Genomic DNA, 16,644 nt, shown 5'->3' with positions numbered 1-16,644 from the left:
GGAGGTTGCATCAGGTGTTGCTGCTTACATAGCCTGCTTTCTATCTGCCTGCTTGCTTGCCTTCTTCACCAAGCTGTGAAAAATCTATGCAAAAACAATAAACCCATTTATTAACGTACTTTTTTTAGTTCAATTAAAACAATTAGACATTAGTTGTAAAGGGAACAATAGCAAGCACATGTGAAGCACCCATTATAGAGAAGGAATTTGGCAGGTTTACACCTTTAGCTCCACTTAAGTAATATTGATAACTGAAAACACATTAGTCACCCCTTCTCCCCAACTGCTGGGCTGTCTCATTCAAGTCTCTCTGCTGCATCAGCTGCATTTATATTTGGCAAAAGAACATTTCTGGCAGTAGCCCTCCTCTGCCATCTCCACCACAGCCAGCTTCTGTGCCAGCCGCAAAGTGTTTAGTGAACACAATGCTTTCTCATGCCGATTTCAAAAACTCACACACTTTCCAGCGAAGACAGCATGGTAGTCCCTGCGCTCGCGATGAGTCTCAACATTTTCTTTAGCCAGCTGCTCTTTTCATCTCTCCATCTTCATCCCTCTCTCTTCCGTCCCTCACCTTGTCCCCGTGCTCTTGGTTGTGAAGGCCAACAGAACCCCTAGACTGCTGCAGGTGGATGAGAGACACCCTTGGAGACAGAAGGTGACCCCCCCTCCCCCCGCCCCACCCTCATCCCTATGAAAAATCAAATACTGTATGCACCATCTTTACTTCCGTGGGCCTATACAGTATAACCCCACCCCCACCACCACCTACACACTCCTTGTTCAGCAATTCAAGTAACACATGGCATAAAGAGTCAGTGGTTGTGTTATTAACAGAATTGTGTTAGCTGTTGTTTCTAAGAAAGGTTCGTATATGTATATACACTGGCATGACTGTGTTGGTGACATCTAACTGATTTTAAAGTGAGACACTAAAATGAGTTTGAAATCCATGTGACCTCTTCAGTGTCATTTAAACTTGGAATGACTCTCGTGCATTGATGTGCTTGGTGTGAGCGGCGTTTAATCATCTTCTATCAGAACAGAAATCAGCTCTGTATCTCATTTATCGGTTGAGGGCTGTTTTTGCGGGTAAGGGCAAGGAGTGATGTTCTCCATGTGCTTTTTATGCCATCACTTGGTGTCCTTGTTGTGTTTGGCTTCTGTGTACCCCTGTGATTATAGCTCGCTATGAAATGTAAAGTTGTTCAAATTGGCTCGACACGACTGCAAGCAACCTCTCTCCTCCTTTTTTTTTCTTTTGTCCTCAGAGGATGATCGAAGGTGAAATGGAGAGCCAACAGCTCGAAGCCCACATGTCCATCCAGGAAAGAAAGCAGTTGATCGTGGCCAGAGAGGAGGCCTGGAAGACCAAGGGAAAGGGAGCCGCCAATGACTCCACCCAGTTTACCGTGGCAGCGCGCATGGTCAAGAAAGGTCAGGGGGAAACCCGTCTTTTTATCAGAAACTGCATGCTCTGTTTTCTTTTATCTACTCATTTCGCATGCTTTTAAATGCACACGCATGCTCAAAATGCTTCTTAAAGGCAGCCGGTCGGCAGGAGCAAAGTAATGAGAGGTTATTCCACAGTTCACTCACGGTGTTTTGCTCTCAATTCCCCAAATCCCTCATCTCATTTAACTGCTGGTGAAAAGAACTCTCCCATTTCCTCAATCAGCCGCTACCCAGACACACCAGCCCAGATCAGCCGCTCGAAGGCCTCCGCTCAGGCAGAAAATAATTTAATAGTTGGCCCATTATCCTGTTAGAGTTTGACTAGGGTAGAGGTGGGTTTCATCACTTGTGTTTAGTCGGGGTGCTCGGTTGGTGGGTTTAGCCAGATTAGTGCTGATGGAGGGTGGCACAGGAAGGATTAGCGTCAGAACTAATGGCAGAGAAGGAATAGACTGCCAGCTTCAAGGGCTACTGCTGCTGTGAAGCCCCCTCGGAGATGGTATATGAGTCAGACACGTCTACTGTTTGATTGCTGCTGTGTCGCCACTAATTTCTTTTCTCAGAATCAACTTTATTGGCCAAGTGAGCCTAAGCCCACCAGGAATTTGACCCTGGTACACAGCAGCTTCTAGCACTTGCAGACATCACTCACACACACACAACAAAAAAACAAACAACAAACAAAAAAAGAGAAAAAAAACAGAAGAAATAAATTGAACAATAACAGGACTTTGGAGACAAGCATGTATGCCCAGCAGGTATATGTCACTATTATACAGAGTTTTGTTATGGTTAAATAATCAACAACCGGGGCGTCCGGGTATCGTAGCGGTCTATTCTGTAGCTTACCAACACGGGGATCACCGGATCGAATCCCCGTGTTACCTCCGGCTTTGTCAGCCTGCCCAACAGACAAAATTGGCCGTGTCTGCAGGTGGGAAGCCAGATGTGGGTATGTGTCCTGGTTGCTGCACTAGCGCCTCCTCCAGTCAGTCGGGGTGCCTGTTCAGGGGGGAGGGGGAACTGGGGAGAACAGCGTGATCCTCCCACGCGCTACGTCCCCCTGGCGAAACTCCTCACTGTCAGGTGAAAAGAAGCGGCTGGTTGACTCCACATGTATCGGAGGAGGCATGTGGTAGTCTGCAAGTCAAGTCCTCCCCAGATCGGCAGAGGGAGTGGAGCAGCGACTAGGACAGCTTGGAAAAGTGGCATAATTGGCCGGATACAATTAGGGAGAAAAGGGGGGGGGGGTTAAATAAATAAATGGCATCCCTGCAACCCTGAGAGCAGGATAAGCGGTTTGGATAATGGATGGATGGATGGATGGATAGAACAATAACAGGACATTGGAGACAAGCATGTGTGCCCAGCAGGTGTGTCACTACTATACAGAGTTGTGTTATGGTTAAATAATCAACAACCTATGCCCATATATAATGCCAGAAATATTGAGAACTGCTGCATATTGACAGCAAAAAATAGATCAAATATTATCAACCCCTTATTGGGGGGGGGGATTTCCCCCTTTTTCTCCCCAATTGTACCTGGCCAATTACCCCACTCTTCCGAGCTGCCCCGGTTGTTGCTCCACCCCCTCTGCCTATCCGGGGAGGGGTGCAGACTACCACATGCCTCCTCCAATACATGTGGAGTTGCCAGCCGCTTATTTTCACCTGACAGTGAGGCGTTTCACCGGGGGGACGTAGCGCATGGGAGGATCACGCTATTCCCCCCCCCCCGTTCCCCCTTCCCCCCAAACAGGCACCCCGACCAACCAGAGGAGGCACTAGTGCAGCAATTGTGTCTGTAGGGACGCCCGATCAAGCCGGAGGTAACACGGGGATTCGAACCGGTGATCCTCATGTTGGTAGGCATTGGATAGACCGCTAAACTACCCAAACACCCCACCACTTTTTTTGATGACCAGTGTTGGCTGAATTGACTTATTTGTTGGTACCAGCCATACTCTGGAAGAACCTACATCCAGGCAAAGTCACAACAGTGTTCTCCTTTGCGCTTATTCCACAAATCAAATTCATGAAATAATAGCCTTGAATATATTGTGTAACTTTTTTTCTTCTTTTTTAAATATAGTTCATACAGCAAGACGACCATGTCACAGTAACTGAATAACTGGGTTTTTGGTTTTGTCTCTCTGAATTGGGTAATCAGGACTGGCCTCCCCCGCAGCCCTCCTTTCTCCAGTATCATCCAAACCCAAAAATACCGCTCCTGCCATCTCCAAACCACAGGAAGGTCAGTAGTGTCTCGTCATCCTTGTCTTTGTCTCTCTCGCACAACCTCTGTTCACTTTTCATAATCCACTTCTGCCTCTCTGCACTCACTCTTTCCCCGTCTTTCTTTCCTATCTCTTATGTCCCTAATGAGAAGCCATTTTCAGCTCATGTACTGAAGCAAGGGTAGTGAAGAGTGGAGGCGAAGTTGTTGTAGAAATTTCGTTTTGCCTTAATGGCATGACTTTGTGTTCTCAACTGTCACCAGACAGACATTGGCCCAAACCAATTGTGTAACTGTGTGCCGAATCAAATTAGATTCTTGCATCAAATTTCCATTTCGAGTAGAAGACATGAAGCTAAAAACTCATCCTGCACTATTTAATTTATAATTTATTTATTTTTTAGAATTTACTGTGAGTTGCACTTGTGTATCTTAGATTTGTTTTGGAGACGATGTAATTGTTTATATCTTTCTTTTTCTTTCACAAGACCTGGATGAAATCTCTGATACTGAAGGTGTATGACCGTCTCTTTTTGGTCTTGTTCTGAATGCCCCGTGCATCATCACCAATATCATAAGATATCATAATCACTAATGTGTCTGCAGTTAATGTAATACTTCTATCCGGTTACCAATGCCCGATAGAAAGCATTGCTGTGGAATAGTGTGTTTGGTCTTGCTAAAAGCTGAGCGAGTCACAATTGGATGTGAAGTCATGTGTACTGAAATGAATACTATTCCACAGAGTGGCAGTTAACTGTATGCTATGACTGACAAATCTGGCCATGTGTAAATATTGATTTGCTTGTATTTGTTATAATCTCCAGCCATGCTTAGCAGTTGTTCAAAAGTCAATCACAATCATGTTGAGTGTCATGTGTGACTTTGGGATAACAAAATATCTGGATGCCTGCCTTGTTCATAAATGTACTGCAACCTGATACCAAATTAGCCATATCTGGTTGGGTCTAAAACTGGGTCTTAAATTGTGCATGGTTGTGCAGAGATCAAGGCCATACCAGACATGAACCTTGAGACGGACGGGAAGCTGGACAAACTGGAATCCTTCCTGGGCAAGCTCAACAGTAAAGGTCAGTTTTGTTGTGTACACTGTCTATAAGCTTCAGTGTGCTTCAGCTTTGTAGCCTGAATTGTTGCTGAAATTGGGATCAAGACACTTTACCCTAAGCCAGACATGCAGTAATAAAACTGAATTAGATACTCGATGCAAAAGTTGCATCAAGTACCTAATTGAGCCACTGTTTTTATATTATTAAGGTGGCACAAAGGTACCGTTCCCCTCTGAGATTCATTCATAACCCTTCCAATGTCTTGCCTTTTTTGCCCCCCATCAGTGTCCGGGCTACCAGAGGCTACCATCACGGTGACAGAGCAAAAAGTTAAGGAAGTGATGAGTCTTGAAGACGAGACATTCTCCAAGTTTTACCGCCATGTGGAGGACCTTCCCACCATCAACAGCAAGGTGGAGATAGACGATGACTTTGATGCCATCTTCGGCCCTCAGATACCAAAGTAAGCTCTCACGGTTGGAAGTTAAGCTACTGCTGCGGTTCGGTAAATAATGTGAGCCTTGACATTCTGAGTACAACAGTATTTTCTTCTACCTTGGTATGGTAGCTTGGAGATATTTTAAGCAGAAGAGCAACAGCTGTGACATCATAAACCCTAAGAAAGTCTTTGAGGGTCATGACCTCTCACCAATGACCTCTCACCTCTGCCTCATTCCCAGGCTGACTTCGGAGATGGTGCAGCATAAGCGCGCAGTGCGACCGGCACGTAACGTCCAGTCATCCAGGAACCCCCTGAAGATGCTGGCAGCGAGGGAGGACATCAGACGAGAATACACAGAGCAGAGGCTCAACATTGGCCTGCTGGAGAGCAAAAGAATGAAGGCGGAGAAGAGTGAGTAAGGATGGATGGCTTTTTCAGATGGATGCATTGAAGGCTTCTTGGATGGATGAGGATCTGGAGAATGAATGAGACAACAACAAAAAAGGCTCAGGGATGTGACATGTGACTGGCTCTTTCAATGAGAAAATTTTAGCCCCTATCTTCTCAATTTTGTTTGCATTACAAATTTTCCTTATATCGTAAATTTGCATTATAAATGACTACCTCAAGTTATAGTGTAATATTTGATTTCAATAAAGTCAAATCAAGGATGTTTACAAATTAAATCTTTGCAATAATATCCATTATCCAAGCTGCTGCTGAATTTTGCAAAATTGTGTCACATACAGCATTGAAATGTTTTGCTACTTCAACCACTTGTGGCCAGTCACATGGAGGTGTATTTTCAATAAATGCAACATATATTTGTCATTATTGTATTTATTAACTGTCTGTTTTAAATGGTAGATTGTCGAAACTATGCTGTAGGAACATTTTGAAGATTTGGGAAGGTGACACAGGTGCTTTTATAAATGTGACTTTACGTAAATGCTGTGACAAAAAGCTTCACTAAGAAGCAAAAGAAAAGTTGTTTTAATCACCAGTCGCAATAAATGTGCAGAAGTGGCGACAGACATGGGCGCAAGTCCATGAATACTGGGATGGCATCCAGTGCTTTACCTGTCCCCCCGTAGGATTAGTGGTTGTGTCAGGAAGGGCATCCGACATATAATTTTGCCAAATTGGGGCATCTGGGTAGTATTAGTGGTCTATTCTGTTGCCTACCAACACAGGGATCGCTGATCGAATCCCTGCATTACCTCTGGCTTGGTCAGGCGTTCCTACAGACCCAATTGGCCGTGTCTGCGGTTGGTAGCGGTTGGTAGTTGGTAGTGCAGCTACCAGTGTCCTGGTAGCTGCGCTACCGCCTCCTCTGGTCGGTTGGGGCGCCTGTTCGGGGGGGAGGGGGAACTGGGGGGAATAGTGTGATCCTACGTCCCCCTGGTGAAGCTCCTCACTGTCAGGTGAAAAGAAGCGGCTGGCGACTCCACGTGTATTGGAGGAGGCATGTGGTAGTCTTCAGCCCTCCCCAGATCAACAGAGGGGGTGGAGCAGCAACTGGGATGGCTTGGAAGAGTGGGGTTAATTGGCGGATACAATTGAGGAGAAAAGGGGGGATTTTTTTTTTTTTTTACTAAATCAGTATGCAGCTTGACAAAACCATACCGGGTCGGTTGAGGCCACCATTGATGCTGTGCCCTCACAGGGTACCGATGGAAACTACAACATCCGCTGTGGCGACCCCTGAAAAACAGGGAACAAGCCAAAAGAAGATGGTAAATGTACAGAAATGAGTCTTTGTTATGTAAGAGCAGGTACACACTGACAATATATGGAGATTCATTGTGCATGCTGGCATTAATGGTACAACGACAACAGGACCTCACATACGTTACAAAGGAAGAGGGCCTGAGACAGTGCATGACATGTGATGGAGGCAAACTGCACGTAATCACAAGCCAATTATTCTGTTGAAAATATAATGTTAGAAATGTCATTATATAATATTGACATACACATTTGATTAATCTGTAAATTGGTTCTCTATGCCTTAAATGGGACAACATATACTCAATGGGACAATCACAATTTCATTTAGCAGACAATCACACGAACTGACCTACATTTGGGACCTGTCTGTTTCCTGCCATTGTGCATAGCAATCCTCAAAATCTCTGCATTGTTTTAGTAAATGAAAACCACACATGGTCTGCAACCTGTTTTTAGAGGGACGTCGCTAATCCCCACAAAGTCAAACACCAGGTTACTCCAAACTTCCTCCATCTTCTGTGGCAACAATAAAAAGTACTTTAAATGGCTCTAGGCTGCTCTATATTTGTTTTTAATGTAGAAACCTTGCCCCTGTCTCAGGCCAGAGAGGTCATTGTGGTGGTTCTGATACACATAATGTAACCTCACTCTTACCTAATGTGTGTCTGGCTTTTATCATCACATATCTATGTACAGGATTGAAATGGAACAATTGGCTCTCTTCAATGTTTTGATTACCATTTTCATGCTGTTCCTGTTAGCTCATTTAAACTCTGCATGCATGTGATAACAACTTTTGTCAAATTGTGCTCTGTTAATTACTCGCCTGGGGCCACAAAGCTAGAATACCCATGCGTGTTTGCGTGTGATGCTACTTGTGTATGTTTTATCTACAATAACGTGCTCATATGGGCGTCCGGGTAATGTAGCAGTCTATTCCATTGCCTACCAATTCGGGGAACGCCAGTTCGAATCCCCATGTTACCTCTGGCTTGGTCGGGTGTCCCTACAGACACAATTGGCTGTGTCTGCGGGTGGGAAGCCGAATGTGGGTATGTGTCCTGGTCGCTGCACTAGCACCTCCTCTGGTTGGTTTGGGCGCTTGTTCAGGGGGGAGGGGGAACTGGGGGGAATTGCGTGATCCTCCCACTTGCTACATCCCCCTGGCGAAACTCCTCACTGTCAGGTGAAAAGAAGTGGCTGGCGACTCCATATATATCGGAGGAGGCACTTGGTAGTCTGTAGCCCTCCCCGGATCAGCGGAGGGGGTGGAGCAATGACCAGGACAGCTCAGAAGAGTGGGGTAATTGGGGAGAAGAAGGAGGGGGGGGGGTAAATAATGTGCTCATGTGTCTATGTATGTGGTATCTGTTTTTGTTTTGCCCTCTCATCTCCTCCTTTCTGTTTCTGTCCTGTGCACTGCAGTGAACAAGAACTCTGGTTTCTCTGAGGTGGCCCTGGCCGGCCTGGCCAGTAAGGAAAACTTCAGCAGCGTCAACCTGCGCAGCGTCAATATCTCTGAGCAGATGTCCAACAACAGCGCCGTACCCTACAAGAAACTCATGCTTTTGCAGGTCAAAGGTCAGTTGAGTTGACCAACCTAGGCATGCCGGCATTCAGAAGTAGATCCACCTGCATATTGAAATAGCCTCTCGGGATCCAGGTCAAATGTAAATTTGATGAGAGATGTGTATTAGGATCTATGGAGATGTGTGAGATCTGTGGTTTCCATCATCAATAGCTGATGGAAAGCATGCTCCCTTTAATTCTGACCCTCGACAGGTATAATAATCAACTGTTTTCTCCTTTACTATCTTACCGTCTGTCTTTTCCAAGACGTGTAATTATGAATATGCTGGTGCTTAGCAAAACAGTTTAAAGATGAGCTGATGCACCAAGACATCTACCACAAAGTCAGACAGCTTTCTGTTGTTATACTGATAATGGTTTGTCCTCAAAAGGCATTTTCCTTGGCTGTCAAACTGTGCAAAGAAATGCGTCTTACAGCCTTGTGTAAAATCCCTGCCCTAGAAAAGTGAAATTGAGGACAGTCTTCTCGTATTAGCTGTACAGATTTTGTAGTTTTTCCACACAGCCACGCTAAGGCCAACCAATCAAAATGATGAACAAAGTATCTGTCTAGCCAATGCTAATCTTCTAAATTACCTTATTATAATCTGTAACGACTTTAGACAACATGAAAGCAATCCTCTGGATGTGGTTACATTCTCCTGAATTGTCACCCATACTCATTTTAAAGGTCCACCAAGGGAGCAAAGAACCAAAAAAAAAAAAAAAACCCAAAACAATTCCTGTTTTACACAAAGCTGTGGAGGATGCTGTTTCAAGGGTGTCCTTTCCATAGGATATCTAAAATGGGAGGCCAGAGAGATGAGGTCTATTTTGGTGTCTTTGCACCTCCTCCACATGTCTGTGGGTGACAGCTGCAGCTTTAAATCATTCTCCCCCGGTCACCTCACTCTGATCTTCCCTTCCAGCCCCACTGTGTGTAATCCAGCCCAAATCTACTAAATCATGGTTACTCCTATATCTGGACTTCAGCTACTACGACTCTATTCTGTTCAAGTGTTTATTTACGACAGCTACCGCTGGATTCTCACAGTCTGGGTTAACCTGATATGCAGGGCACGAGCCTTTAAGGCTCTAGAGACCACCAAGGGTGCCGACATTCCCCCATGATCATGCATCGATAGAATTGTTATTTAGTTGTATATAAAGTCAGTTTTAATTGGCCAAGCATCATCACATGCAAGAAATTTGACCTGATATGCGGCTCTCAGTTGCACTTAACATGTACACATGTACCCAACAAAATAAGATTAAATAAGGTTAGTATCAAGATGAAATATAAGTATGGAAAAATAAAAATCCAAGTATGAGTTCAGATCTAAGTATGAGCAATATAGGGTTGTACCATAAGTAGGCTATGATGAGACCAGTCACTCAGAGAAGCATATCGTATTGCACAGTAAAAAATAATATTGCACAGATCCTGTCGTGTAGATTATTTCATATGTTGGCTATTGCATTGGTAGGTGTAGGAGTGACATTTGGATGAAAGTGAATAGGGCACAGTATTAAATGGTGGATGTGAACTAGATAGTAAGTAATAGTGGGTGACATTGTTTAACTATTTACATTAACTATATATACACGGCACATTCATTACACAGCTATAGACAGTCTTTAGATGTGCCATAACTGATCCAGTATGAGTCATTAGTTTTATTCATGTTCTGAGTAATGCCGTTTGCTCACCGCCTTGATGGAGGATTCAGAGACTTCTCGTCTTGACTGAGTATCCAGCTCTCCAGATGTGGTGTGGTATAATCATTAAGCATACAGCAACAGAAGACATTAGTGGAGGCAAGAAAGGAATCGCAACATGTGAAGAAAACCTTTACGGCTCATACTGTCATATCTACAGACTGTCTCTAGCTGTGTAATTTAGTTAATGTAAGTCATTACCCATTGTTTATATTAAGATGTTCTTTATTAATCCCCGTGGGAAAATTCATCCTCTGCATTTATCCCATCCCAACACACAATGTAGCTAGGAGCTATAAAGCATATTATAAACTAGAAGAGTGCTCTCAGAGTGCAGCTCTCTGCCAGGCATATTGCCCCTTCTCTGATGCTCGGACTTAAGCGAAAAATCAGCCGAGGAGTTAGCACTCAGCTGCGGTGTAAAACAGGTTTTTCAAAGGTTTTGAATCACCGCAGCCATGAGAGGTCATACAGTCATAACTGTGCACAAAGATTATTAGGCTGACAGGCCCAGTAGTATGCAAGATTAGCAGCGGACAGATACACGCACACAAAGACAAAAAAAAAAATCATTTTTCCTGCCGTTATAAGACTTTTACACAGTGCCCAAGTCGATTGAATGGAAAATATGAAAAAAAAGTTTTTAATATGTAGCATTCAAGCTAAAAAAATCTAATAAAAATATTTTGCCTGGCAGTCTGTGGATGTGCAGCCTCCTAGGCAGACCCTCACATGAATGCGACCAAGTCTTTTTTTATCCCCCCCCCCTCCCCTTTTTCTCCCTAATTGTATCCGGCCAGTTACCTCACTCTTCCGAGCTGTCCTGGTCACTGTCAACCGTAGATGTGAGTCACACATGTGAACAGTTGACTCAGATCGGGCAGCAACAGAGAGCAGTGTTGGTCGAGCGAGCTAGAGAGTGAATGTAATGAGGGAGCAGCGAAGGCGAGAGCAAACGTGTTTCTAAAGTTTTGAATCACTGCAACTATGAGAGGTTCATCATCATACAGCCATAACTGTACACAAAAAAACTTGAGGCTGATAGGTCCAGTAGTTTGCAAGATTAGCCGTGGACACACACACAAAACGCATAATCCCCTCCAGGCTATCCATCTGGTGGGGATAATTGGCAAAAGTATTGTTATGCATTTGAATTCTTGTTCAAATTGGTACGCTATCCCAGTTTCTCCAGTACTTGTTCATCAACAGAGCTTTATTACTGTTTTCCTAACCTTGGTGTTTGAGTGGGCACTTGGCCAGGTGGATTGAAGGGTGGAGGGGTGTACATTGATCATATTTACACAGGATTCCCAGCAGCGGAATAATCCGTGCATGCTGGCAGTGATAATCACAACCGTCACTGATAAACCACCTGTTTGTGTGTATCTGTCTGTGGACCGCCAGGCCGACGGCATGTCCAGACCAGACTGGTAGAGCCCCGAGTGTCCTCCCTGAACAGCGGGGACAGTTTCCTGCTCATCACCCCACACCACTGTTTCATCTGGACCGGGGAGTTTGCCAATGTCATCGAGAAGAACAAGGCGAGTGTGATTCTCGTTTCCTAGATTGATTTTATAAGGGAATAATTATATTTTATAATTTTATAATCATAATTTTAAACTGAATTCATAGCACCATGTCCTCCCCCAACCATGATCCACTGCTCAGCTCCCACAAAGCACTATAAACCCATGTAATAGGAGAAACATGATGGCTGAGATGACTCATTTGTTTTGTGTCTGTAGTCTATCTGCTGATGCTTTCAGTCAGACCACCCACCATGTGGTGGACACATAATACTACAGTAAGATGAACAACTGAGCCTACGAATGGACAGAGCCACATCCGTAGCCCCCCACCTCCGATTTCATTGGGTTGTGGGAAAATAATCTGTTAACTAAAACGAATTTATTTCAGCTATCTTCGGTTTCGGTCCGATTTAGCGAGTTCAGTAAGTAGACTTACTCCGTCTCTGACTAGAAACATAGATTTAGCTAATGAATCAAAACTGTTCTGAAAAGCTATTTAAACAAATGTTTTGATCACTCAGGTGTATTAGCAGTTTGGGTGAGGAGTCAGGCTTCACTTGCAGAAAGTAAACAGTCGTGGTAGGACGTAGCCGTGGTGTAGCACAGGAAGTGGTGTGTGGAGGGAAGTTGGAGTGTGTGTGTGTATGCGTGTGTGTGTGTGTGTGTGTGTGTGTGTTTGGGGGCGGATGGAGGGGTTGCAGGGTGCAGGAAGACCTTGTATGTCACAAAGCCCAAGGCTATTGTTCATGCTCGGGCTCACCTGATAAACTTTAGATGACTTCATGGGCCGCTGACCTCGTTCTATGGTCAAGCAAAGTCATTTATATCCATGGCCAAGTTAACTTATGAAAGGTTACAGTAAGATACAGTATGCCGTGGATATGTAGAATTACTCCACATCATGAGATCCATTCGTAAACACTGCCCCTATACATTAACACAATGAATCCAAGTTGGATCCTTTTAAAGGGACCTTTTGAATAATAAAAGGTGATTCAGATCTTTGCATGACATTATACAAAATATTATTTAAACTACCACTTCCAGTTAAAGACCACTTTGAAAATATGCAATGACAGACTTAAGATACTACCCCCCCTCCAAAAAAAACAATAGCAATGGTGCTTAAAAATTAATTCTTGAAATGCATGCTAATACTTTTTTTGGTGCACATTCTTTAATTATCGTGTGCAGTAGTTGTGCACGAGTAATTGATTTAAGTTAAATGGATTATTACTGTTTATATTAGTTATAATCAGCGGGGGTTACTTAATGAGGGGAACTCTCCATTTGAAGTGCTTGCATCTCTGTTGCAGGCTAAAGAGTTAGCCAACTTCATTCAGACCAAGAGAGACTTGGGTTGCCGTGCTAACTATGTTCAGGTCATTGAGGAGGCTGTCAACACACACAGCCATGCTGCAAAGGAGTTCTGGAAGATTCTCGGAGGACAGGCCAGCTATCAGTGTAAGGGTGCACACATGTTAGAAATATCATTCCCATCCCAAAATCGCTTAATAGTCATTAGATCTTGAAGAAGCGGTTCAAGTGTTGGGAATGTGTGCAGATGTCTTTGCTGCTCTTTCTGCAAACACCTATTTGGCAATGTTACACTTTGGCTTGCAAGTTTTTCCTTTTCCCTTGGCAGCTGCAGGAACACCAGACGAAGATGAGCTGTATGAGAGCGCTATAGTGGAAACCAACTGCATCTATCGTCTGATGGATGACAAACTGGTCCCCGATGACGACTTCTGGGCCAAGGTCCCCCGATGTTCCCTGCTTAACCCCAAGGAGGTGAGACACCCTGGAACCTGTAATAGCAAACCTTGATAGCACAGACTCTTTATTTATGTATTTCTGCACAACGAAAACAGCTTATAAGACTCAAGTGGAAAAGAGGGCGTTAACGGTTAAAGTACTCAAAACAAATTTTTTCCCACTCTTTATTTTTTGTATGCATTTTTGTTTTATTAGTCCCCCCCCCCCCCAGGGTAGAAATTCTCTCTCTGCATCAGGTAGAGGGTTTAGTATCTTTATACTTTGACACGTGTGGCCATTTCTGCCAAGTCTGCAAAGTGAGAAAATGTAAATCTTAAGTTGAGAAAGGACAAACTCTGCCACCTGTGTGCTTCCCCTTCCAGGTTTTGGTGTTTGACTTTGGGAGTGAGATGTACATCTGGCATGGGAAGGAAGTGACGCTGTCGCAGAGGAAGGTGGCCTTCCAGCTGGCCAAACACCTGTGGAACGGCACCTTTGACTACACCAACTGCGACATCAACCCACTGGACCCAGGGGAATGCAACCCCCTCATTCCCAAGTATGGAAACGCAAACTACTCAGCATGTATACACAAGACGGGGACATTCATATGTTGCACAATTTACATTAGGCTCATTTGCAAACGGCAAGCACAGGTTTGTTCAATTTCAAGTTTTTCTCCCTGTATGTGAGGTCTACAGCCAATTATTTCCAAGGGCTGAGTAAACGGTCTACGCTGTACCTCAGCATATTTCTCAAGCTATAAATAGGCAAGATCGTCATCTCCCTGCTCAGGCAATCTGCCTTTCTTCTTCTATGGAAAACCTTGTTCAGCAGATTGTCCGCCAAGTTACGGTACATAAATGCATAGCATGCTGAGCAGTAGTTTGTCAATTGGTTTGCCTGAATCTTCGCAAGTAGTTACTATAAATTTCCTGGCGTTTTGTTGTTGCGTGACTACACTAGCAGCAGAAATGCTGGTGCATCAGTATACATTTAAATGTTTAAAGCCTGAAGTTTCAGGAGTACATCGGCCATTCAAATTTCTGATATCTGACAAATCCTCTTTGCTTGTAGGAAAGGTCAGGGCCGTCCTGACTGGGCGGTGTTCGGCAGGCTAACCCAACACAACGAGACAACCCTGTTCAAGGAGAAATTTCTCGACTGGAGCGAATCTAGGAAGTCTCTGAGTCCCACTAAGAATGGCAACAACCACATCAATGAACAAAAGGTAAATGGACAAACAAAAAGATTTTCCTCATTCTTATCCTGTCTCTCAGACACAGAAATATTTCCTGTGCACGTTGCATGTATCATTGATGTCATTTAAATAATGGCCTTTTTTATTTCTTGTCTATTTTCCCCATTTTTCCACATTGCTGTTGCCCTTTTTCTGTTCATCTCCCTCTACCATTCCTTCTTCTCTCCAGGTGCAGACCAGCTCTGAGCATCCACGTGCATACAACGCCTCCCTGATGCTGCCGCTCCATAAGGCGTCCATCTGCACTGTATTAGACGGGGTCAACGTGGGCCGGGGCTACGGCCTGGTGGAGGGCGAGGAGTGGCGGAGCTACAAAGTCAGCACGCTGGCTGTGGAGGTGTGGCACATCCTGGAGTTCGACTACAGCCGCCTGCCTCGGCAGAGCATCGGCCAGTTCCACGAGGGCGACACCTACGTGGTTAAGTGGAAGTACATGGTCAGCACTGCAGGTTAGTATACGCCTTCTTTACCTCGCCACCCATCTACTCTCACCGGTCATGTCTTTCAGCAAGGTTATCAAACAAACCCTCTTTCACCAGACAGTCGTTTTAACACTACAATAAGCAAACAAACCCAAATCTATAAATAAAGCACTAAACAATTAATGTATGTGCCAACAAAATCGGATATAACATCACATTTTAAGACGGAACCAGGCAGACAACCAAAAATTAAATATAGTTAATGAGTCAATGCACATGCAATGTGTACTGGTGTAGGGCTGCAGGCATTCATGTATGAGTGTAGTGTAAGCTTGTGTGGGTGTTATATGGTGCTAAAAAACAACTAAAACCAAATTAACCAAATCAAACAAAAACTGCACGGGGGAGTGAGCCGGTGTGGACTAACACAGCAAAGGCAGGCCGAGCAGAACAGCTGTCACACATGGCTGTTGTCTGGATCGAACGGTGACTGTTTTGTAGGGCTATTCACTTTAATACTGTTGGAGGCAGCGTCACCACACCAACTTTCGCTTGCTGCATCATTCCTGCTCTCTCCTCCTGCCATTGTCTTTGGCCTGAGCTCAGTTTTCTTTGTCATTTTGTTGTCGTGGTCTATCTCTTCTGCCCTACCCTTCTAATCCCAGCTTGAAATGTCCTGTTCAGAAGCCATTTAAATAGAATGAACCCAGATTCCCTGTGAGATACTATATTGTCTATAATTACTACAATTTCCTCTCTAAAATACTGCTGACTCACTCACAACACACTCAAGCATGTCAAAACACTGGTCTCTCTTATTTAGATGCCCTTTCCCATTTACACGCCACATGGAGACGTGTTGCTCCCATGGGAATCTTAAATGGCCCTTCTCATCTCTTTAGTCTCGTCCTCCCTCTTTCCCCTCATCCCCTTTTTCCCCATCCCTCCCTCTAATTTTATTAAACTTCTCAGACAGAAAGGCTGGGGGGGTGGGGGTGGATGAGGGAGTAGAAAGAAAGCCCAGGATGGAGAGTGGCCCGTCTCACACTTTTTAACTACCAATAAAGGAGACTATCAAACATAATGAACAAAATAAAAACAAATAAATATTATTTTGGAATATCAGTAGCCAGCTTTCCAGGCTGCTTTTAACAATCTCTTATTAACTTTTTTTCCTCTTTCAGTTGGGAAGAGACAGAACCCAGAGCAAGTGAGGACGGCAGGAGCAGGGAAGGAGAAGTGCTGCTATTTCTTCTGGCAGGGCCGCAACTCCACTGTTAGTGAGAAAGGGACGTCAGCGCTCATGACAGTGGAGCTGGATGAGGAGAGGGGAGCACAGGTATGGCTGGGAATTGTGTGTGTGTGCGTGTGTGTGTGCGTGTGTGTGTGTGTATGCGCGCGCATGAGTGTGTGCATGCACACATGTCAGTCTGACCTCTCTTTTTCTTCTGAT

The 16,644-nt window shown here is 44.4% G+C and overlaps 1 protein-coding gene across 3 annotated transcripts in view; it reads left to right on the top strand.

Annotated features, from left to right (window-relative positions):
- svila (supervillin a) overlaps positions 1-16,644 on the top strand; it is a 39,954-nt gene that overhangs the window by 17,779 nt on the left and 5,531 nt on the right. For 2 of the 3 annotated variants that reach the window (XM_056299923.1, XM_056299922.1), the window contains 13 exons: positions 1,272-1,437; positions 3,628-3,711; positions 4,698-4,784; positions 5,049-5,226; positions 5,444-5,616; positions 8,362-8,517; positions 11,629-11,765; positions 13,070-13,217; positions 13,399-13,544; positions 13,892-14,067; positions 14,586-14,739; positions 14,939-15,218; positions 16,376-16,530. In XM_056299923.1, coding sequence (XP_056155898.1) covers positions 1,272-1,437; positions 3,628-3,711; positions 4,698-4,784; positions 5,049-5,226; positions 5,444-5,616; positions 8,362-8,517; positions 11,629-11,765; positions 13,070-13,217; positions 13,399-13,544; positions 13,892-14,067; positions 14,586-14,739; positions 14,939-15,218; positions 16,376-16,530 — 2,040 coding nt within the window. Of the gene's footprint in view, positions 1-601; positions 659-1,271; positions 1,438-3,627; positions 3,712-4,697; positions 4,785-5,048; positions 5,227-5,443; positions 5,617-8,361; positions 8,518-11,628; positions 11,766-13,069; positions 13,218-13,398; positions 13,545-13,891; positions 14,068-14,585; positions 14,740-14,938; positions 15,219-16,375; positions 16,531-16,644 lie in introns of all 3 variants that reach the window. The other variant, XM_056299924.1, reaches the window with a different exon arrangement.

This window comes from Lampris incognitus, chromosome 19 (genome assembly GCF_029633865.1).
Source record: "Lampris incognitus isolate fLamInc1 chromosome 19, fLamInc1.hap2, whole genome shotgun sequence".
Taxonomy (NCBI): domain Eukaryota; kingdom Metazoa; phylum Chordata; class Actinopteri; order Lampriformes; family Lampridae; genus Lampris; species Lampris incognitus.
Note: the sequence above shows the minus strand (reverse complement) of the source record. Positions and strands in the feature narration are given on the sequence as shown.